Below are 24,770 nucleotides of genomic sequence, written 5' to 3' on the forward strand. Positions count from 1 at the left end.
CAAAACCCCTCCCTTTCCTTCTCGTACTTAGATCTCTCTGCACAAGATTTTTCTCCAATTTTTTTCCTCGAAATCTTGCAAGATGTTAAAAACAATTTAATGATCATTTCTTTTTTTCTGAAAGATATGCCAAAGTGTGCAAGATTAGAGATGGGAACGAATCGCCATTTTGGTGATTCATCTTGCTTCATGATCCATCAAAGTTGACGAAGCATGAAGCACAGATCTCCTCCCCGTGAACCGATGAATCATGAATCGATTCATCGATTCATGATTCACTGAGATTTCTTGCCAGTGAGAGATTCATCTTTGCCAGTGAGAAATTCATCGGTTCAGACAGTTGGAGGCTGTCTGAAAAAAAAAGCTGGGGGGAGGGGAAAGGGGCAGGGGATAGGTTGTGGGGTGGGCAGCTGTGGGGCAGGCAGGCTGCCTATCGGCTCGCTGATCAGCTGATCGGTAGGCCCATAGATAGAATGGGAAGGCCATAGAAAGAGAGAGACTAGCCTCCCCTCTCTTCATATGGGGGATGAATAAAAATGGAAAAATATTCATCCCTTTGTATTCGTCAGGGTCTCTAGAACTCACAAATATGAAGGGATGAATATTTAATGAATCAGCGATTTCTAACAAATATTGTGATTCATTTTTTTATTCGTCCCCATGTCTATTCAAGATTATTACAGTTACCCTACATAGGCAGTTGTCCAGGATTATTGCAATTCCTGCACAGGATAGCTTCTTTTCTAAGAAGGACTCAGCAGAAACAGAAATCAGCTGCACACCATTTGGCACTTACTTGTGCAAAACAAGAGGCAACCCCCCCAAAAAAACACATAGATATATTTTTCATAGGAAGCAAGAAATCTCAGTGATGCAGGGGGAAATCTTGAGAGTAAGTATTGGCATGACAAGACTCAGAAAACTATAATGAGATTTTTGGGAGTACTCTCACATCCCTCTAACAGATAAGATGTTAAAAAAAAAAAAAGCAAACCAAAACCAGATTTTTTTTAAAAAACCCTTTCCACATGAAGCCTTCTGTTAAATCTCACAACTTTTGCCATTCATGGTTGGCAGGTAGGGATCTCAGAAAGAGGTGCCATGCTGCCAGTGAGAGTTACAAAGCTTGAAAAAGTTGCTGTTTTGAAGGGAGGGATACAATAGGCATACTAGCGGGGAAGGGGGGAATTTGGAGAGTTACATTCCAAAACATAGCTTTTCCAAGCACAGCAGGCCTGTTCATACTGACTACTACCTTAGGTTGCCAAAGAGGCGGCTCGAAGGAGCTGCACAGGTCCGTCAGACCTGACAACAAGTCCTGAAACAACCTTTTCACACTCTACACTAATTCCTCATTGGCCATTCTCCTGTTAAATACAGCTGTTGACATGGATTCATGAGCCTGCCTTACGCTCTTTCCAGACCATAGTGGAACAGCAGACCACCAGCTTTCTGCAATGGATTAAGACACAGAAGCGCTATGCTACGTGAAGCTGAAAAGGCCCTGGCCTGTAACATTACCAGAGATGCTAACAGATGTTACTTGTTATTTTATTTATATTTAGTTACACTTCATAATCTGAATGCCTATGCCAGGTTGGCAAAAGTGGGCAACATGGGGTTCCCAATACTATTTCTGTGACCCTAATTCTCCACTTTTTCTCAGATTTTTTTTTTTTTGCAGCATTACTTCTGGAAGCTTCTAGGAATCATGATCCATTTGGAAAATAGGCCATAGTCCTATTGCATCATTTAACATCCCCAAATACCAGTTTTCAAAACTGGAAATGGATCTATACCCATGATTAATATTTGTGGTTTTTTCTGGCATTTTCATAGCCCCCAGAGGGTTTAGAGGGAACAAATTAACTCCTGAATCGTCCAAAATTGGGCACTCTTAGTCTAAGCTGTAGCTCACTTAACATGTCCATGAATGCAGTGCTGCTGGCTTTGTTTTGCATGCAGATGATCCCAGATTTAGCCCCTATCAAGCCCCATTAAACACACTTAAAAAATATATGGGATGGGGCCATCCTGGCTTTCTCTGCATAACAGCTACCCGCTTGACCCAAATCGCTGAACCCAGTACTTACAAGAAAACACATAAAATCAAGGGCAAGGACGGTGGGCACCCCTCCAAAGGGCAAGCCCTGCAGCACAGTGCTGCGGATACGGGCACTGTAGCAGTAATCCTTGGTGCTGTTGCTGCTGCTGCCGCCGCCGCCGCTGCTTATCCCTACCGAGCCCAGAGTGGCGGCGAACACAAAGGGAAACATCTCTATTACTTCATTGTCTTACCTGCAGAAAGAAAAAGAAAAAAAAAAAAGAAAACTTGGTGAGGAGCTGAAAGAGGGAAAAGCCAGCCTGCTTGGCACCTTTTCTTGTATATGAAGAGAGCAGACAAGGACCTGGCGGGACCAGTTTGCCACTTTCATCTCCCATGACCCCACCTGTGTTGCAACCTTCTTGTGCTTAGAGGAACTGGCAGCAAGTGCTTGAAAAGCTAGATAGACAAGAAGGCGGCTACTACTGCACTCTATAAAGCAAGTGCAAAATCATATCGCGGTTGCTCATAGTGGGTGGATTAGTGGCCGTATTGTTCACTGTGAGACAAATGTGAATTTAAGAATGCTTCTTGGTAAGCCATTCCAGTCACTTATCATTTATATGGGCATAAGAATTCCTTGATCAGATCAAGAGGCCCTTCCTGGTTGGCATTCTGTTTCTTCAAAGTGTGCCAAAGTAACTTTTTCAGAGAAGCTGACAATCCCCAGTATCTTAGCACTCAGCACAAGTAAGATCCTGTGGGTTCCAGTTCAAAAATATTAACATTTCGAAACTTTGATTATCCTAAATGGGTTCTGACAAAAGGTTTTCCCATAGAATCCTATAAAAGAAGGATGATGATGATGATGATGATGATGATGATGATGATGATGATGATGATGATGATGATGAGTATAATAATCATAATTGTCATCATCTTAGAATTGCAGAGCAAGTCCAGCGCTTGTCAGGGAAGCATACTGGGGAACTGAATTCCCAACCTCTGGCTCTGCAGCCAGATGAATAAACGACAGAGTTGATGGTACCAGCCTCCTCCACTGCTTGCCCCCAATAATGGTCAGCAAAGATAGGCTACTCTGAACATACAGGCTCCTTCCTTCTAGCAATCATGTCTAGCAGTTACTGAATATGTTAGTTTCATCACTTTAACATGAGCCCAGAAAAGTTACTGTTTGGGTTACGCTTACAACTCACAGAATGTTCAACACTGGAAACAAATCTACAGCAAACCCCATTGTAAACATAACTCCAAATATATATATGATTCTGACCAGCATGTGGAGTCCTTAAATCAGTTTGAAAACTGAAATCAGTTTGAAAACTGATCTACCCAGCCACAAGGACCGGGGATCACTACACACAAAAGACCAGCTAATGACACCCATCAATCACAGTGACAGATAATCTCTTCTCCTTATCACAACAATACACCCACAGCAAGACACACTAATCACACATCTCCTGAATAGGACAAAAGCCTGTCTCACAGCCACAAATACTCTACTCCCAAGCAAACTACACCAGAGCACAGAGTGCTGTCCTCTGAAGATGCCAAAGAGACTGACAAAACGTTAGGAAGAACAACCTTCAGAACACGGCCAAAGAGCCCAAAAAACCCACAACAACCATTGAAAAGGGTTCTTGGAAAATGAGTTTAGGAAGTTTCAGAAGACTACAAAATATATTTTTCCAGTGGGCTTCTTATCTACTTTAGTCCTAGCTCAAGGCTACAAAGAGTTTCCTATTTCTGGAACTGGCCTCTGCCCTTGAGGCCTAGCTGGAATTGTTCTAAGAAACTCTGGGAACATCAAGTACTATCCAAATGTATTCTGGGTTATATACTTTGTTCTGCTCAATTGATCCTAAGCACTGAGTTGCAGTCTCCCTTTCCTTCTAACGGCAGAGAAAAAGACTGGCAAAGAGGCCAAAGGCAGCAAGGAAACAGAACCAAACAAAAACACCACAATTATATGCCCCCTTTAAACTAGTGGGATGTTGAAGCCTAGTTAACATTAACAATTACAATTAAAATGAGCATGACTTGTTTCAAGAGCTTGGGTAAGTCACTTTTTTGGACCAGAGTTCCCAGAAATACCTGGCCTATAGCCTGAAAAAGTAACCTTCCCAAGTTCTGTCTGTTTCCTCAAAGGCAGGTCTGCCCAGAAGTGAACAGCTACTGCAAACACAGGCCATGATTAAAATGGTGCCCAGCTGAGTGGTGCTACTCAGTTTGCAAAACCTATTGGTATCCCAGCATCAGGGATTAGCAATGAAATCTGCTTTGTTATAAAACCTGCCCTGTCATATCACAGTAGTGGTTGCCCACCCTGGTTCTCTTGCTTTCACAGATTAATTCCTGCTGGCTTGAAGGAGGCCCGCTCACATGGATTCAAGCTGGCAGGCGAACAGTAAACAAAACGGCCATGCAGGGTATTGATTGACAAGGCGCGCATACAGGGAATCACCACAAGGCTGGAGCTCTGCTGACTTAATAAGAGCCATGAAGGAACTGGGAAGGAAGCCATAAAGTGCATTAAATTCAGTTCAGAGATGTGATGGGAAAGATAAAGGAGCTGCTGCCAGAACTGTGGAGGAATGAAAACACAGAAAGCGAAACAGCAGGCTTGAGTCTTGAGAAAGCCAAGCAAGAACAAAGTCTGCAGAAATGCTTTCGGAAAAATTAATGAGCCCAATGTTGGTATGAGCTAGCAAATCGGAGGAACTATGGGTTACTTGGCTGGGAAAAGAGACAGAGTAGACCAGCAGAAATCTGTGGATCTTCTCCACTGCAGAAGGCACTTATGATCAAAAAGGCAATGAGTACAAGGCTGGGTGAAGACATTTCACAGTCTAAGGAGCAACCTCAAACAGCAACCATGAAATTTCTCCTCATTCAAATCAAAATACAAAGGTAGCCAAATTAGTTTGCTATGTGAGGTAGACAATCCCAGAAACATCTCCCTCCATTTCTGGCAAGAAAAATACAATCATATCAAGTTAAATAACTAATTGAATCATAGACAAATTGCTGTCCTTTGACACATCAAAAATTTCCTGACTGAGATGGCTGCCTCATTCTGTCTAATGGTAGGGCCAGCCATGCTGTCAGGTTCAAATTAAAAATGTATGAAAGTAGTATCTTTAACCATACTCCTGAACTGTGTATGGCCTTAAGCACGAGGCAAAGTAAGGCAGCCACAGGCAGAAGATCTTGGACTGTATGAGGGTAAGGGCGAGTACTTTTGTGATCAGATCAGTTAGATACAAACCACAGAGATGTTTTGTGGAGCATGAGTGAACAGTTTGCTAGATATGAATACAGGGGTGGGTAGAAAAAAAAACCCTAATTTTTCTACCTTTCCAAGTCTAAGGTTTGAGGCTGGCCATATCCCCCAACCAATTTGTTGTATAGCATATACTACTAAACCTCTCATAGAGATTCCTTACTTGCCTTTTTAATGAACTAACATTCTGGTTTCTAAATGTACATCCATGGAAGGATAAACTACTGAGGCACAAGAAGGCAGCTGGCTTCTTGGATGGTCTGGCCAATTCTTCAGTTGTTCAGATAAGAACTCTGCTGCCACCCTCAGTTTTAAAGTCTCTCAAACACAGTTTAGGAAAGCTACATTTTTTGAATATAGCTCACAGAATACCCCTCATGTTTGACAGGGAATTCTGAGAGTTGTAATCAAAAGGTAAATTCCCCAAGATTTGCTCTCAGGTACAGTGGAGTCTCGACTTATGGTCGGCTCCACTTACGTACTTTTTGACCTACGGACTTTTCTAGCCGCAAAATTTAACTTCGACTTGCGGTTGGAGAATCCACCTACGGACCAGAAGGGGGAGGCAGGGTAAGCGCCAAATTCCAATTTGGTGCTTTCCCTGCCTCCCCCTTCCAGTCTGTAGGCCATAGGTCGTGCCTCCGGATGCCTTGCAGGGCTTCTCTGCCACCATGGGAGGCCTCTTGGATGCCCCCCGCCGCTGATAGTGCCTCCGAAGCACTATCGGCGGCGGCGGGGGACCTTTGAGAGGCCTCCGGCAGTGGCGCCGAAGCCCTCGGAGTCCTCCAACAGCAGCGATGGCGGTGGCCCCTTTGAAGACTTCAAAAAGGTAAGGTGATTTTTTAAAAATTACATTTTTTTTGGGTGTGTGTGGGGGTTTTCTTGGGCCAGATACGAATTAAATGGTTTTCAATGCATTCCTATGGGGAATGCATTTTCGACCTATGGACTTTTCGACCTATGGAGTCCGTTCCAATACGGATTAATTCCGTAGGTCGAGACCCCACTGTACAGTACTACATTGCTTCCAGACAAAGCACCAACAAAATAAAGTCCCCAACATATACGTGAACTCGCTGCACCCTCCTTAGAACTTTAGGCATATCCAGTGTTTCCCTCTGCTGAGTCAATGCAGTCTACCACTCTTTTTCAGATTTTTGCTTCTCTGCACTGTAGATGTCAGTGTGGTCTAAAGTGGGCAGGCTCCTGTGTCTTCATTCTTGTGCCACTCACCCTCTGATTAAAATAGCCCGACACTCTCTTACCAGTTTAGCTAACACAAAACAGGAAAATTTGACAGCCAGTGTGATATAGTGGCGAGAGTACTGGACTGGGATTTGTGAGATACAAATTTACATCTCCACTGAGCTACGAACCTCACTGGTGCCCTTGGGCCAGTTATTTAGGCCACATCCAGATCTCTGAGGGGAATTAGGAAGCTACAATACATGTAACAATTAATTTTTCCATATCTTCTGCTCATTCTCCTTTTGGGCTTTATAGCTCTTTTTATTTATTTATTTATTTATTTATTTATTTATTTATTTATTTATTTATTTATTTTGTACCATAGAACAAAAAAAGCCGTATGTGCCCCAGGAGCAGCACCCTCTCTCATTGGGCCAGTGCAGGCAACTTTGCATTGTCTGTGCTGTAAACAAATATTATATATTACACCTTAATCAAAGACTATGTATCTTTCCTCAAATATGGAGCTTCTACTGGCTTGGGGCCACATTTTCCAAGCATGTAACTTTCCCCCAGCAAGGACAATGTTTTAATACCAAGAAGACGTTTTTCTGCCTTGAACTACATTGTCTGTTGCAGGCATAAATGCGGCGTGGAATGTGGTAGAGCTAGTGTCACCGACAACTCTTCTGTATTTCCTCTGACTTGATTAGTGCTGAGCACATACAATTCCCCTTTTACCAGCACTTGGTCAACCACTGTTTTCAGTTCTATCTTTCACCCCCACCCCACCCCATTTTACAAAATTGCCATGAGCCTACCTCCTGGTTCCTCCTCTAACCTGGCAAAAAGCACCATATTTACACTCCTCTTTTCGGTGTTTTATCTTAAAATAAGTTGGTTGTGAACCTCCCAGTTCTTCCACTGATGCATCCAAACTAGAGATGTAAACTTTCTGAGAATTTCCTTTTTTTTCTGGGACAAAAATATTTTCCCCCCCAAAAAGTGGAAATTTTCAGAAATTTTACATCTCTAATCCAAGGTCCCCCTCCTCCCCACAAAAGGAGTGAAAACTAATATATCTTTTCCACATACCCAGCCTGAAGACTATTCTCCATCTATTAAGTACAGACAAGTGGTTTAACAATTGCCAGTGAAAAGAGACACAGGATAATCTGAATGTTCCGCAAAAGATTACAGTTGGCTTGAGGCAGAATTTACAAATCCAGTTTCAGAGAGACCAGAAAGCAGCTGCCTCCCTGAAACTCAGGTTCCTATGGCAGAAGTAAAAGCACAGCAGTAGCCTTGACCTGAACGAGAAGTTAAGCCTTGAATGACCCCTTATCACTGGAAGAGGTCAAATTGGGTAGCCTGTGACAGTCATCAGTAAGCCCAAAGAAGAATATGGGTTTGTTGAGCTTGCTGTTTTTTGTTTGGCTCTGCACTCTCACAGCTGTGATTCCTGAAAAGAGTCTCTTTCTACTCCAGCGGCATCCAATCCCGACAGACCACACAAGACTATTCCCCAAGCTGTCATTCTCCCTTAATCATTCGTGTCTTCTTGAAGCTCAGCTGATTTGTCATTTCTATGCTCCCTTCCTCTTGTCACACATTCTGGAAAACAAGAATATTCAGCAGATTCACTTACATCTATATTACATTTAGGACTACTGCTTCCTGCAGATTTTTCTGTTTTCAGGCACAGACTTTTTCAGATATTTAGCACATTTTGCTCTGACAGAACAGAATTGGAAAATAAAGAATTGTTCACCTTTTACAATGGAATGGGCAACATGCTTTAGGATGCTTTGTATTTCCCTTGCAAATATGTCATCCATCAGGAGGGGAGGGGCAGTAGCAAAATCTTCGTGTAGGTCCATTAGCTAAAATGTGGCACGGTATGGATCATAGTGAGAAGGTACCCTCTGCATCACAGTGGTGGCAGAGCCCTGAGGCATTGGGGCAGACTTTCACTAGGACTACACCTGAATTGCATTATCCTCTATCTCCAGGTAAGGAGTAACAAATATTCAGAAATTTTCCAATTTCAGCAAAAACAGGTCTTTTGACACAACCTATTGAAACAATGGTCAGCCAATAAGAGTTTTCTCTCCTGTTCTAGAGTGAAAAGACTAGTGCCTCTTTTCAGAAGTCTACACAGAAAAAAAATGATACCTGTGTTTTGAGCAAAAAGCCTTGTACTTCATGCAAAATACTTTTTGTTGTTATTGCCAGAACTACTTTTTTGGACAAAATTTGATACTTTTGTGAAATCGTCATTTTTTTCCACAAAAAGTCCTGAAATGTGAATATTTTTTTTAAAAAAACACACACCACACCCTCTTGTAATCTCTCCTACTGTTGGCAAAATATTTAAAACATTTTCTTCTTACCTCCAAGAATGCAGTCTCAAAGATTTACATGCCTATCTTCATAGGCCTATTTGCTCCCATTCTACCCCCACATTTTCACCAACAACCAAAGATATTTTTGTTCTGGAAGGCATTTGGCCTGCTAGGATCATGCAATATCGATGTACTGCTGAAAAGCTATTTTTATCTTCCGGTTGCCCCTCTTTTATTGATATACATTCATTGTCTGTTGACACTTCTATGCCTAATTTTACAACACTTGTAAGCGGAATGTTGTAAAATTATTTGGACTGCAACCCAGAAGTCATGATGAGTATGCATCTTTATCTTTTTAACAGGTTATTAAAACTGTTCAGGCTTAATACGATACTTGCTTAGTTATATTTTTTTTAAAATATTGCAATAATTTATTGCATTTTTTGTTTTTATATTGTCTGTTTCAGTATTGCAAACCACCTTGGGTTCTTTTCAGAAGAAAGCTGGATTATAAACTATAAAATGAAATCAAATGATTTTTTAAAAAAGCTATAAGTCAGGTTGAACACTACCACGGGAAGTGAAAGTGAATGGCACAATTAATTGATGGCTGCTGCAAGAAGCTTCTGAAATTTCCCCAGGCACACTTCAGATGACTTGGGTGACGCAGCTGCCCCTTGTGCTTTGTGCCCAGATACACTGGCAGAGCTGTCTTGGAAGAAGAGCTCAGCAAGACACTGTGCTGAGTCATTTGCATTCTGCACAGCAGGGGCTGACACCAGGCTGGGACTAGACTGGACTGTGCAAGGCTTTGTTAACAACAAACTGCCTTGGTAAAAGAGAAGCCCACTCACTCTTGGACTGCACTACCTCTGCTGCTGAACATAGCAAGGACATGCAACAATACAGCAGCTCTGCATCTTCTTTGTGATTTAAATCAAAGATGATGTATCAAAACAATCTTATTAGTATTTCCACAGAAATGCCACATCACTTGCTTTCTATTATGCATGCATAGGATGGCAATCTTAGAAGCACAGGACTACATCAACGCCAAAATCATCTTTGCATTAGGATAAAAACAGGCATGCTGGGAGCTGTAACACAATGCCACTGCAGGGGGCTTATCTGGGAAAAAGTGATCTAGACAAGGTGCAAATTACTAGAACCTACTTTTAAAATGTTCTTGTCCTTCTGTGTAAAGATTCTACCAGATTCTCCAGTTTTCATTGCTGGCCAATCTTCTTATATTTTTAGCTACTTTTTCAAAGGCACAGCATTATGCATCTGTTCCTATTTCATGTGTCATTTTGCTAAGCTATATTACATTACAGAAGCATATTTAAAGGCAGAACCATCTACAGAAGATACAGCTGCAAAAATGAGCATGACAATATGCAAACCAGAATTGGACTTTCAAGTAGAGTAAGATCTAACACCTTGTACTTTCTCTATAGTAATCTACCATAATCATCCACCCAAATCAGCAGACTTTTTGAGTATCACTGAATATCAATTTCATGGTTATTTATGTCCAGCAGCAAAAATCATTCATATGAGCATGTTCACAAATAGAAGTGATTGGCTGTGAAGAGGACTGGTAAATGATCTGTGACATTCCCAAGGAACAGTACATCTCCCACAACTCTTCTGTAGAAATTACTTGTTGTAAGATAGGAATGTCTCTATTTATATATATTTGCAATATACAGTTTTGGGAAACATGAATCTCTGGATAAGAATTGCACTGATACAGAAGTGTGCATGATGTATAAGCAATGCATGTAAGTATGGCCTGGAAACTTCCTGGTCAAACTATTGCAGTGCTCTCTACATGAAGGTAACTGGGACATGGAGGCTACAGCAGGTGCAGTATGTAGCAGCCGAACTCTAACAGGAACATCCTTCAGAACACACATGATAGAAGTTCTGAAGGATTTACACTAGCTGCCAATATGCTTCCAGTCTGAGTTCATGGTGATGATAATGACTTATAAAGTCCTAAACATATATTCTTCTAGACTTTCATGGCCGGGATCTGATGGTTGTTGTGGATTTTTCGGGCTCTTTGGCCATGTTCTGAAGGTTGTTCTTCCTGTCATTTCGCCAGTCTCTGTGGCTGACATCTTCCATTCCTCTGAAGATGCTGGCCACAGAAACTGGCAAAACGTTAGGAAGAACCACCTTCAGAACACGGCCAAAGAGCCCGAAAAACCTACAGCAACCAAAGTCCTAAACAGTTTGGGGCCTGAATATTTGAAGGACTTCCCTCCTCTCTATGTAAGCCTGCCTGAACACTAAGATCTGCTTAGGGAGGCTGACCTCTGTATTCCACCACTGAGAACAGCCTGTTATATGGAGACACAGGGGAGGGCTTCTTCTGCTGCAGCAGCCCAACTGTGGAGTGCCCTCTCTCTGGAAACCCAATTGGCACTGATATTGGTGTGCAATTCTGGGACATGGTTCTTCTTAAGTGACCTCATTAGCCTTTGGAAGTCCAAGTAGTGATCAGGAAACACAGGTGTCCAAGATTGTTGATATAAGTTGTGAGAGGATGGGGAATTATTCCCTATATGATTCACAGTTGAGGAATTACTTAATATTCATTTTTATTTGACTACATCTTCCCTTTCCTGAAAACTGAAACTCAAGGCCCAAGAAAATGTTTATGGAATGTGGGGAAATTGCTTACTAAGTAGGGCGTACTAATTAGGAGGAGGAGGAGGAGGAGGAAACAAGAAAATAAATGCCAAGAAGGTACAGAAAATGCCAAGATAAATTTCTAAGTCAAAAGGCTAGCTTTGCAACAAGCAAGCAACATTTTGGAAGGGTGACAAAGAGATGTTGTTCCTCAGAAGTCAAACATTAATATCATGATGCCTTTCAAGCTACAGGTGGAACAGTCGTTACCAGAAAGAACAAAAACAAAAGCATAGCACAAATTGGTGTTGAATGTAACAGCACCGTTACTTGGTCAAGGAAGAGAAAGGCAGCAAAGTCTGAGGGAATCCCAGAGATCTAGATGAGTGTTTCTGGCAATATATAAACTTCTTGATGTTATCATGAGTGGATGCAGCAATTGCCTCTTCTAGAAGCAAAAGTCTTCCTTATTTACTGCGACATGGCTTAGCAATCAGCTGTCACCCTCATGTCCCATGAATCATCAACAGGAAGATTAAACCTCTTAGTCAGATGAAAACTAAGCAGTAGCTGTGTAGGGTTTAAGAAAAATTACAAAATATGTCACACGGAAATATTTCTACAAGGCCAACTCAAAGATGACAAGAAAGCCTGTAAGCTTTCAAGTTGTCCAGAACTCCTCGTTGTCCTAAGAAATAACAATGCAAAACAGCAACAATAACAACACTCTAAAGGGAAGGGGAAAACCAAATGTGGCTGTTTCAGAAGTCTCTTTCTTCATCGCCTTCTTTTTAATTAAAATCTTCTTCGGGGCTTATAGCACTGCAGTACATCACCATATGCCAGTACAGAGCTGAAATGAACTGAGGTAACATCATCTTTATTTATAATAATAAGTAAAAGTTTCTAAAAGGTTTTAATTAATAATTTCAGAGGGGGAAAAACGGAAAACAACATATCACTCTGCCTGGCAATGGCTTTTCTGTTATGAGTCACCTACAGACAAGGGAGGTATCCATATTTTGCAGATGGAGAAGTCTGAGGAACAAAGAAAGCAAAAGGCTGGTCTCTGACTGTGCAGCAGATTGCTAGGGCTAGCAATTAAAGCACACACAGAGAGGGAGAAAGAAGAAATTAGTTTGACTTCCAAGAGCTTGCTGTTTCACAATCCTACATGGAGAGACTGCATGCCATTAAAAAGTTTGTTTCTAGCCTTTTCAGATCCAGGACCAGATCTGAAAAGAACTTGGGAAGTTACTTTTTCAGACAACATCTCCTAGAAGACTCACCTCACCTCCTGTCCTAAAAGGTAACGTTCTCAAGTTTTGCCCAAGGTCGTCCTTTAGTCCAATATGTCTTTGGGAATTCAGTTCATAATTGACGCCCTTTAAGTCAGGCAGAAATCTAGTTATGAGTGTAGTATACAGACTTTGGGACCTAAATAGTGCAACAGTGGATTTAAAGCCCCAGTGTATAAAGATGTTCACTGGATTATCTTGGATAATTCACAGTCTCTCAGCCTAGCCTACTTTACAGGACTCTCCTAAGGAGAAAAGAGGATGACCTCGTGAGGTAAAACTCTTGAGCTTCTTGCTGGTGAAAGGACAAGATAAGGGTAAGAGCCACAGGAGCTTCTGACCAAAGAATTCCTTTTTTAAAAATTATATGATGCAGAAGCTGTTACATAACAGCACTGATGTTACCTGTCTGTCATGGGTTTGGAGGGAAAGTTCCATCCTATGGGGAGTGGAAGGCGGGACATCAGGAGGAGGGGCTGTACTGTATAAATATGTGATGCCTGTGTGGTGAAGAGGAGATGCTGAGACAGACTGTGAGACACTGGGTTGGGACGAAGCAGCAGCTGGGGAAGAAGAAGCTGTTGTGGGAGTCTGGGTGTCTGACAGGGTACTACTGTGTGTCAGAGTACCAACCTGATAAGTTCAGGTGTCTGTGGGTTAGCCAGAACTGATGGGTTCAGGGTCTGTGCTTTAAGTTAAAGGTTCTAGGTGAACCAAACTGTATGCTTGTGTGTGTGAGAATAAGCCACGTTACTTTATTTTATTCACCTGATTGTTTTATTTACCCTGTTTGTATTTAAAATAAACCTTATTCTTTTATTGTTTAAAAATCCATCCCTGGTCTGTGTGACTTATTATAGGGAATGGTTGGTGGCAGCTTAGTGTAACTGTGTGACATATCCCAGTAGATCTGGGTTTGTCACATTGATTGGTGTCCAGCGTGTGGGATACGACTGGTCCAGTTGTCCAGCGGTCCAGCAAAGCCTTGGCAAGTGTGCCCAGAGCAAGGGGGGTCTAGTCAGGGACAGTCTGAGGCGCGTAGGTAATCTTCTAGGTGTACCTCACGGGGAGGTGCACTAGTAGAAGAACGTGCCAACTGGGGAGACTTAGATTAAGGTGCTCTGAGGCAGCCTGATTTTGGCGGGAAAACGCTGAGGCAAAACTGCGTAGCAACAGTGAGCTAGCTTGCCAGCTGAGAGGCCCAGCAGAGGGGGGTAGGCTCTGACTCGATACTGTTGCAAATTTAGTGCTGAAGAACAGCAGCAATCTCTGGGGAGAGCTGGTTCTGAGGCAAAAAGGAAAAAAGTGGTCGTTTTATTTTGAGGCTTGACTTTTTAAAGCAGCCTGTTCTGAGGGGGGGGTTATGCCCTTGACTCGAAGCCAAGTAGCAGAAATGAGTGAAGTGAAAGACCCCCAGATTGACCAAGGTTCTGAGGAGGAATTTGGCTCAGTGCAAGGTGACAGCACAGGAGAGCAGGACCCAGAACTCAGAAAAATACTCCTAGCCCAACAGCATGAGCTGAGGGTGAGGGAAATGGAGGAAAGATTAGAGAGAGAAAGAAGGGAGGAAAGGGAAAGGCAATTTGAAATGGAGCAAAGGGAAAGAGAGAAACAGAGACAATTTGAATTGGCATTGGAGAGAGAGAAAATGGCGTTTGAATTAAGAAAACTGGAACTGATGAACCAGAACAATAATAATAATAGGGATTCTGAGGGAGGCCAATTGTCTAAGGCTGACCTGAAGAAATTCCCTGTGTACCACAAGGGAGATTGTCCTGAGGTGTTCTTTTCCTTAGTGGAAAGAGCGTTTGTGGACTTCTCAGTAAGGGAAACTGAGAAGATGACCATCATGCGGTCTTTAATCAGTGGTAGCCTGGCTGAGGTTTATGCCGAGATGCCTGAGGAATTGATGAAAGATTTTGCAGAGTTTAAAAAACTGGTGTTTGCCAGACATGGGATAAATGCAGAGCAGCTGAGACAAAGATTCAGGTCCCTCACCAAGAAACCAGAACAGACTTTTACCCAAGTGGGGGCCCAATTGGTGAGGCTGCTTGAGAAATGGCTATCGCAGGAGGGAATAGAGACCTATGAGCAGCTTAAAGACTTGATAGCCCTGGAACAGTTCTATTCAGTCCTGCAGGGGGAATTGAAATTCCAGGTGAGGGAAAGGAAACCGAAATCTGTGGCAGCAGCCGCAGAAATCGCGGATTTTATCTCCCAAATAAGAAAGCCCTTGGGTGAGGGGAAATCTGTAGGTAAACCCAAAGAAACCTACAGCAAGTACTCTCAGGGACCAGGGAAGAGCCAGCAAGGGGGAGGGGCCCATGGTGAAGGGAAGCCCTCAGGCATGAAACCAAGCCCTCAGAATTTGGAGGGAAAACCGAAACAAGAGGAGAGAGAATCCAAATACACTAGAAAATGTTATTTCTGTCAGGGAAAGGGTCATCTAATCTCAGAGTGTGAAAAATTAAAGCAGCTAAAAGGAATGGTGCCTCAGAATTCTAGTGGGACCAAGCCAAAAGCTGTGTTCTGTGTCCAGAAAGAGCAAGGCTCAGTGTCACAGAGGGAGCCTGTTGCCATGGCTACTCAGTCTGGGACAGCTGCCTCTGCTGATCAGGCTGAGGAAAATGGTCCTCTTCTGGAGGTAAAGCGCTGCTTGCTGATAAAAACAGATTCTCAGTTGTTTGAGACAGCAGGGGTGGACGTAGGAATACTTGACCGTCAGTATAGGGGGCTGCGGGACACTTGTTCCCAGGTAACCCTGTGCCATCCAGATATCATCCCTAGGGAGTATATAATCCCAAATGAGAGCATAAAGGTGGCAGGGATTGAGGGGCAGATAATCTCACTGCCAGTCGCGGAGGTACCTGTCAACTTTCAAGGCTGGAGGGGAGTTTGGCGGCTAGCGATTTCATCTACTCTGCCAGCAGCCGTGCTCGTGGGAAATGACCTGGCTGAACATGTGAAACGGGTGCTAGTGATTACACGCTCACAAGCCACCACAGGGACAGTTCAGGGGGGTAATGATGAGCCAGAGACGGAAGCAGAGGGAAGTTCAGAAGCTGTGGTGGAAACCTTAACCACAGACAGCAGATTTGGACAGGAGCAAAAGGCAGACGCCACTCTCCAAAAGTGTTTTGAACAGGTGACTGACGCCCAGCTAACACCTGAGACCCCAGTGAGATTTCTGGAGAAAAAGGGGATTTTATATAGAGAAACCCTGAGGAATATCTCAAAAGGGGGAGATGGGATCAGAAGTCAGCTGGTGGTACCTGAAAAGTATCGCCCCATGATCTTACAAAGGGGGCACTCTGACATGTTTGCTGCACACTTAGGGGTCAACAAAACACAGCAGAGAATCACACAGAATTTCTACTGGCCTGACATAGGGAAGCAGATCAGGGAGTTCTGTAAACAATGCGATGTGTGTCAAAGGCAGGGGAATAACCGCGACAGGACCAAAGCAAAGCTGTGCCCTTTGCCTGTGATTGACACTCCGTTCAAATGCATAGGGGTGGATATTGTGGGACCTTTGCCCAAGGCCACAAAGAGGGGGAACAGGTTCATCCTAACAATTGTGGACCATGCCACAAGGTATCCTGAAGCCATACCCTTGACTAATATTGAAACTAACACAGTGGCAGATGCTTTGGTGGGGTACATGTCCAGGATGGGATTTGCCTCAGAGATAATCACAGATTTGGGCACATCGTTCACGTCAAAGCTCATGAAACGCTTATGGCAAATCTGTGGAATAAAGCACAAGGAAACCACTGCTTATCATCCGGAAAGTAATGGGTTAACTGAGAAGTTCAATGGGACTCTAATGCGCATGATTAGGGCTTACTTGGCAGAGAATCCAAACAATTGGGACCAGAAGCTGCAATCCCTTTTGTTTGCTTATCGATCAGTGCCACAAGCCAGTACCGGGTTCAGTCCATTCGAACTTTTATTTGGGAGAAGGGTGAAAGGGCCCCTTGATTTGATCAAACAAAATTGGGAGCAGATCACCCAGGATGACCCACAAGACGTTGTGACTTACATAGACACCTTGATGAATGACCTAAGGAGAAATCTAGAGCTGGCAGCAGAAAACCTGCAAGCTCAGAAGGTCAGACAGAAAACATGGTATGACCACAAAGCTAGAGAGAGGCACTTTGACCCAGGGGAGGAAGTGCTTTGGCTTAGGCCCTGCAGAGAGAATAAACTGCAGCTCAAATGGGCAGGACCATATAGGGTCATTTCCAAGATGTCAGACCTGAACTACCTAATAGAGCAGGAGGAGAACCAAGCAAGGAGGGTGGTTCATGTGAATGCCCTAAAACCCTACTACAGAGGGGAACAGAGGGTTTTATTCGCGATAAAAGCAGCTGAGAGTGAGGAAGCGGAATTACCCTTCTGGGAGGGTAGAGGGGAAGTAAAATACAACCCAGAGGAGGTAAAGATCAGTCCTGCACTCACCCAAGATCAGCAGCAAGAACTAAAAATGCTGCTTAATAAATATCAACAGGTGTTTTCCAACAAGCCGGGGATAGTGAAGGGAGTGATGCATCGGATCCACACAGGGGATGCACCCCCGCAGGCAGTATCCCCATACCGAGTAACGGGACCCTATAGGGACAAGGTGCGGAAGGAGCTGGACGAAATGCTGAGGGAGAACATAATCGTCCCCTCTTCTAGCCCTTGGTCCTCTCCAATAGTCCTTGTGGACAAGCCTGATGGGAGCATTAGGTTTTGTGTTGATTACAGGAAGTTAAACCGTGTAACTACTCCTGATGCCTACCCAATGCCCAGGCTAGACAACCTGATTGAAACCATAAGGGGTTGTCGGTTCATCTCATCATTGGACCTGGTAAAGGGATATTGGCAATTAAGAATTGATCCCAGGGATCAAGAAAAGACTGCCTTTTGCAGCCCTTTTGGTCTCTATGAGTTTCGAGTCCTGAGCTTTGGTCTCAGAAATGCACCAGCCACATTCCAAAGGCTGATGGACCAGACCTTGGCAGGGCTCAGTGACTTTACAGTGGCCTACATTGATGACATAGGGATCTTCAGTAATACCTGGGAAGATCACCTGATACACCTGGAGTTAGTGCTGCAGAGGTTAAGTGCAGCAGGGCTAACAGTAAAGGCCAGCAAGTGTCAGCTGGGTAGCCCAGAAATAAAATACTTAGGTCACATGGTAGGGGGAGGAATGATAAAACCCCTGGAGGCCAAAATAGAAGCTGTTCGTGATTGGCCTAGACCCAACACCAAGAAAAAAGTCAAATCATTTCTTGGGTTGGTGGGCTACTACAGAAAGTTCATCCCGAGGTTTAGCGAGATTGCGGCTCCGCTGACCGATCTGACGAGGAAGAAGGCTGATGACCGCATCCCGTGGACCAGCGACTGTGAGGCGGCGTTCCAGAGGTTGAAGGAGGCGTTGATCAACTATCCTGTCCTGCGTGCTCCAGACTTCGACCGGGAGTTCATCATCTACACCGATGCGTCTAACAGCGGGGTAGGAGCAGTTCTGTGCCAGGAGGATGAGAATGGTGACCAGCATCCAGTGTCCTACCTGAGTAGGAAACTGCAAAAAGGTGAGAGACATTTGGCAACCGTGGAGAAGGAGTGTTTGGCCATAGTCTACGCGATCCAGAAGGCCAAGCCTTACATCTGGGGAAGACATTGTGTTCTGTGTACTGACCATTCGCCATTGCAATGGTTAAAGACAATGAAAACCCACAATAGCAAACTTATGAGGTGGGCTTTGAACTTACAGGACTATGACTTTGAAGTGAAGGTGGTCAGAGGGTCAGTGAACTGTGTTGCTGACGCCTTATCAAGAAGACCTGAAGACTGAAGACGGCGAAAGAACATGGACTATATGTATATAATGAAAACAAAAAGTTAAAATGTACCTGGTTTTGAATTTGGTTGGTATTAATAAAGGTAAATTGATGTACTGTATATGGTAAAATGTTTAAATGCATATTTGCTATGGTTAACTTGGAGTGTAAGTATATGTAAGTATTATATGGTATGTATAAATGTTGTTGTGTATTTTATGCAGGTTGTTTTTTTGGTGAAAAGCACTTTTAGCTTTCCCCCTACAAAACAACTTTTAAAGAGGGGAGGTGTTACATAACAGCACTGATGTTACCTGTCTGTCATGGGTTTGGAGGGAAAGTTCCATCCTATGGGGAGTGGAAGGCGGGACATCAGGAGGAGGGGCTGTACTGTATAAATATGTGATGCCTGTGTGGTGAAGAGGAGATGCTGAGACAGACTGTGAGACACTGGGTTGGGACGAAGCAGCAGCTGGGGAAGAAGAAGCTGTTGTGGGAGTCTGGGTGTCTGACAGGGTACTACTGTGTGTCAGAGTACCAACCTGATAAGTTCAGGTGTCTGTGGGTTAGCCAGAACTGATGGGTTCAGGGTCTGTGCTTTAAGTTAAAGGTTCTAGGTGAACCAAACTGTATGCTTGTGTGTGTGAGAATAAGCCACGTTACTTTATTTTATTCACCTGATTGTTTTATTTACCCTGTTTGTATTTAAAATAAACCTTATTCTTTTATTGTTTAAAAATCCATCCCTGGTCTGTGTGACTTATTATAGGGAATGGTTGGTGGCAGCTTAGTGTAACTGTGTGACATATCCCAGTAGATCTGGGTTTGTCACAGAAGCTATTTGCCATCAATTGACAATGGGCATATATTGCCATACTCATACATGAACTGAAGTAAAACATACTGGGATAGACTGAATGTAGATGTCACTGTGAAGTCTTGGTATATAAAATCCATGGAAATAGATGTTCTTAGGGTTTATTTTTACTTATTATGTATTTATTTAAAATATGTTATCCCATATTTCTCCTTAAAAAGACCCAAGGTGGCTTACACCATTAAAAAGCTGTATTTAAAAGCTATAAACAGTAAGTATACAAAAAAAATTAAAAATAATTAAACCGGTATTATACTAAAATGTTAAATAAAATCAACATAAAACATTAAAAACAGAGCACAACAATCCATTTAATACTCTCTATCTTACGATGTTTTATTTTGCTTTCTTCTGTTTTCTTCACATATTGTTATAAAACTAATAAAAATACCTTGAAAAGATGACAACATGTATACATGGTCTCCAAACAAGATGCTGTCTTACTTGTAGACTCTTTTGATCTTCTCAGTGGCATCACCAACCCCATTACTTATTAAAAGCTGAGCAGTGGTTTGACTAAAAAGAGTATGCTCTACTGAACTGTAACTGTTGCATGTTGTAACTTTGGATAGGTATGGCTACTACTATAGCAGTGGTCCCCAACCTTGGGCCTCCAGATGTTCTTGGACTATAACTCCCAGAAGTCTTCACCACCACATCTGCTGACCAGGATTTCTGGGAGTTGAAGTCCAAGAGCATTTGGAGGCCAAAGATTGGAGACCACTGTACTATAGAGCTTCTCTGTTTTCTTCTGTAGCAGAAATAGGAAGTGGCAAGCAGAGTTGACAGGCACAGTAAATAGACATAGTAGCACAGCCCTTCAGAGGACACACACAAACAAACTAGATCTTGGGCTATATGAAGATTGACTGCATTCAGAGATGGAAAAATACAGCAACCCAAGTAAAGTAACACCTTGCAGCCGTCCTCCCCCTGCGTTAACTCAGTTGGTTGCTGCCAACTGCCCTAGTTTGTTTACAGTCTTTTTTTGTCACTTTAATCTTCCTACTGCCCTAGGAACAGGCAGAAGGAGTGGAATTTCACCCCTGGCAGACTGCCCTAGTTTATACCAGCATTCTCCTACAGGGAAGAGTATGCAAATACCTCTCTAGGAATCCCAGCTCCACCAATGATCAGGAGGACAAACTGGACCCACAGATTTTTAAGCTGGCACAAAACATAGGGATTCGGCTGGGCCTTTGGATGTGAGGGTCAGGAAGGGCAAAGGAAGTCATGATATTCAACTGCAATGCACATTAAACATTAGAAAATTCTACCTGTCATTAAAAAAAGGCTCGGCAACAAGGGAAGCTGAAGGATGTTTTGAACAGGAGGTTAAAATACTGATAGGTGCTTTTATTCTAAGACTATACAAATCAAGTGCCCCATATGGACTTGGAAGACTAGCAGCATGCATATGCACACAGACAGTATGCCTCATAAACCCATAGTACAAGGTGTTTCTGAACAAAGGTCACATCTATACTGCAACAACAGGAAGGAAAGAGTGTCATTTGAAATAGCCAGCTGCCGAAGACTGCTATGCTAACTGCATGGAAGAAATTTGTTCATAGGCACTACGGTCAGGAATGGGCTTTGAAGTTGTGGAAACATACTTGATTGATTGGCTGGTTAATTGGTTGTTTGATTTCATCTCTCTCTATCTCTCTATGTTTTCTTTCTCCCCAAACTGAGATTTCAAGGCAGCTTACAAAAAATATTAAGGGTACTATGAAAACACTGCAATATGAAAACACACTGGCAGCACTCAATGCCTGGTTTCCTGACTGCCTTCAAACATGAAATCATCTGCTAATGAGTTACCTCCTCCTCTCATGTGCATGGCTTAATGACTTCATATGCTGGTTTCTATTATACACAAACTAGGAAACTGCCGTTTCAGAAAACTCTCCAAAACCAAAAATACAAAGTCACCATTGGAAACAAAGGTCTTGCTTAAATGGTAGTTTGCCTGTTTTGACACATTATAGCACATCACAGTTTCAAATCAAAAAGCAAAACATTAAACGCAACATGGAAAAGGAGAAATGGGGCACAACAGCACAGTAATTGGTTATTACTAATCAAGAAAGATAACATGGACATCTGTATGATATTTTGTGCATACAAAACTGGTGAATGGAGTGTTAGGAATTATTAAGAGTATAATATAGGAGGAAAATTAATAATAACTTAATAGAGGTTTAATCAAGTAAACCAATCTTCAGGTTTCATTGTCAAAAGCAGCAGTGATGGCTAATATTATAGACAGATAAATTGATCAGCCTTGGGACCCATAATTGAGAGAAAGGCAATACAGAAATGAAATACATAATCATACAATAATGGAGTTAGAAGGGGTCTTTAAGACCATTGAATCCAGTCCCCTGCTGAAGGCAGGAATCCATATTGACAGTATATCTGACAGATTTTTTTAAAAAAATTCTTGAATGTCTCCACTGTACCTTCCCAGGTCACACTGCTCTTTGAGTTAAGAAGTTTTTCCTGATATTCAACTGAAATCTGACTTCCTGTAACCTAAGTCCATTATTATGTATCCTGTACTGAAGAACAGATCCTGCCTCCCTTCCGTATGACAATCTTTCAAGTATTTGGAAATACTTGAATACCTATCTCCCTTCAGTTTTCTTTTCTCAAGGCTAAACATGTCCAGTTCGTTCAGTCTTTCCTCATAAGGCTAGGTTTTGGTCCTCTGATCATCCTTGTTGTCCTCCTCTGAACTTGTTTCAGTCAGGCTGACTGGTCTGCAGTTAGCAGGTTTTTCCTTTTAGCCTGGTTGAAAATAGGGAAAACATTAGCCGTCCTCCAATCAAACAGCACTTAAACCTATCCTTCCATGATTTTAAGAAAATATCCTGAGAGTTAGACCATGGTCACTTTCTCCCGGAGTTCCCTTTACTGCCACTTCTTCCACTAAGTCATCTCTATCGTTTAGAATCAAATCAAGAGCAGATAATCCTCTTGTTTCTTCCTCCACTTTTGTAGGAGAAAATTATCAGCAACACAAGTCTGGAATCCTTAAGCCACATCCCTGATCCATCCTCCACAGAGATAGCATACCTGGCAGGTCCATAGATCTTCCCAGCATATTTCAGTTTCAGTCCTATGTAGTAGGGAGTCTCCTATACTACAACTACTTATCTTTTCTTCTTCTTATAGGATGTGGGTTCAGTGACTTTGCTGAGCTTCAGCCTCTCTCATGTCTTCCTGTGAGGTCTCCTGTATGCCTTCCTCTACATACTCTCTACCAGATTCCTCTTCAGGAATTTGGAATTGGTTTTGTAGTTCCACTGGTGAAGAGTGTCTTCTTCTTTTGCTCCTAACTGTGACTCTCTTCCATAGCACTGTCCTTTGCTTTGTCTTGCTGTTCTTCCACCTCCCATGCCTCCCTTGCCTGCTGCTGCTTGAGAGTTCTGTCTATGTACTTTTCATATATTCTCTTATAGCCTTCAGCATGGCCACTTGCTGTTCCAAGTCTTTCATTTCCAAAAGTGCCACCAGTGCACTTGATGAATATGTGTAGATTGTGTTGTTCTCAGCTATGAAGACAAACATTGGACACACTTTGCATGTCATCATTTCTGAAATGTCTTCCCTCTATAATCACTGTTACCTTTTGAGTTTCTTCTGTTTGTCTGTGTGCCCTTTCCTTTGTCTTGTCTGCCTTTAAGGATGCTGGAAAAGTCCACTTATATATAACTATATCCAGAAACCAGAAATCTTATTAGTAGCCTCCCCAACTAAACTCTTATTAGCTCTCCCTGGTCACTCGCTTCCAAAGATCTGCCTCAGTTTTATTCCTCAGCTGTGCTCTGTTAGGAGTCAGGTAGCAGGAAGGCCCTTCCAGTATTCACAGCTGCTACTTATTGGTCTCAGCAGTTAACAGGACATGCTCCTTCCTTTTAAAATGAGCACAGGGTGCTTCCAAATGGAAAATTCCCAGGGATTATTCCAGGTCATTTCCTGGAGTAAATCTAAATCAATCATCTCTCTGCCTTTGTCTGCTTGGTCTCCTCTTTTATCTCCTCTTCCAGTAGACCCTTTCCTTACTAATAATGAAGTATAGAAAGATCACTGAAGGGATCTATAATTATATGTTCTTAAATCAGAAACTGCAATTTCAGCTCAGCCCAAGATGGGAGCAGACTAAAAGTGATCAGTTGTTTTACATTGAAGTCCACTCATTCTTCTAGTGTTGATTCATAACTGATACCCAGTAATCTCTCCCCCTTCAGAGAAAGTGAAGTATAGCAAGCTACTATTTTCTCAGTGTCAAAATACAGTGGGGTCTTGACTTGAGAACTTAATCCGTATTGGAAGGCGGTTCTCAAGTCAAAAAGTTCTCAGGTCAAATCTGCATTTCCCATAGGAATGCATTGAAAACCATTTGATCTGTATCTGCTCTTTTCTGTCCATAGAAACTAATGGGAAGCTGCTATTCTGCCTTCGACCACTAGAGGGGGATATTTTGTTTCTTTTTTTCTTAGGTCAAGAAAGGTTCAGGGAAGGCAGGGAAAATACAGTTCAGGCAGTACAGTACCAGGCAGTCCGAAGACTGTCTCCCAATCCACTCTCTAAACGCTGGGAGGAGTGAGGAAGCAGACAGGCACCCTTTTCACTGGCCAACAGTGAAAGTTCAAATTTTGCACTTTCCTTGCCTCCCACGTGGTTTTTTTTTTCCAGTTCTTAACTCAAATCTAAGTATGTAAGTCAAGTCAATATTTTCCTATGAGAGTAGTTCTTAAGTCAAAATGTTCTTAACTCAAGCCGTTCTTAAGTCAAGACCCCACTGTAGCTGGAAGATGTCTTGTGTGTAATGTATCTCTGGATTCCATTCCTTTTCCCTGCTACCAGGGCTCATTTTCTCATATATGCCAGATGCTCTACTTTGAACATTTGAGAAGGAAGAATTCCCCTAGTATGAAGACACAAGACCAACTTTTATGCTTTGTAGGCGGTTTTTAAGAACCAGTGAAGGATCACAGCAGAACATCTTCCGCTATAATGGGAAAAGACTAGTTATTTTTATCAAAATTATGTAAGTAGAAAATCCAGCAAGAGATAGAAGAGAACCTAGCAATAAAAACAGTAAAGTATTTGTGTTTCTCTGTAACAACTAATAGTTGTAATTCTGTTCTACATGCCATCAACAAACAAAAATGGGCAGACCATTTGAAAATTAAGCAAAGAAGAGTTTGAAAAGCTGTTCTGTTACATCA

At 42.6% G+C, this 24,770-nt stretch overlaps 1 protein-coding gene across 5 annotated transcripts in view; it reads right to left on the minus strand.

The window, feature by feature from the left end:
* Positions 1-24,770, minus strand: part of TMEM63B (transmembrane protein 63B) — a 96,060-nt gene that overhangs the window by 44,318 nt on the left and 26,972 nt on the right. For 4 of the 5 annotated variants that reach the window (XM_078383049.1, XM_020785097.3, XM_072991839.2 and 1 more), the window contains exon 2: positions 2,094-2,298. In XM_078383049.1, coding sequence (XP_078239175.1) covers positions 2,094-2,276 — 183 coding nt within the window. In that variant the 5' untranslated portion in view covers positions 2,277-2,298. Of the gene's footprint in view, positions 1-2,093; positions 2,299-24,770 lie in introns of those variants that run through there. The other variant, XM_072991845.2, reaches the window with a different exon arrangement.

This window comes from Pogona vitticeps, chromosome 1 (assembly GCF_051106095.1).
Source record: "Pogona vitticeps strain Pit_001003342236 chromosome 1, PviZW2.1, whole genome shotgun sequence".
NCBI lineage: Eukaryota > Metazoa > Chordata > Lepidosauria > Squamata > Agamidae > Pogona > Pogona vitticeps.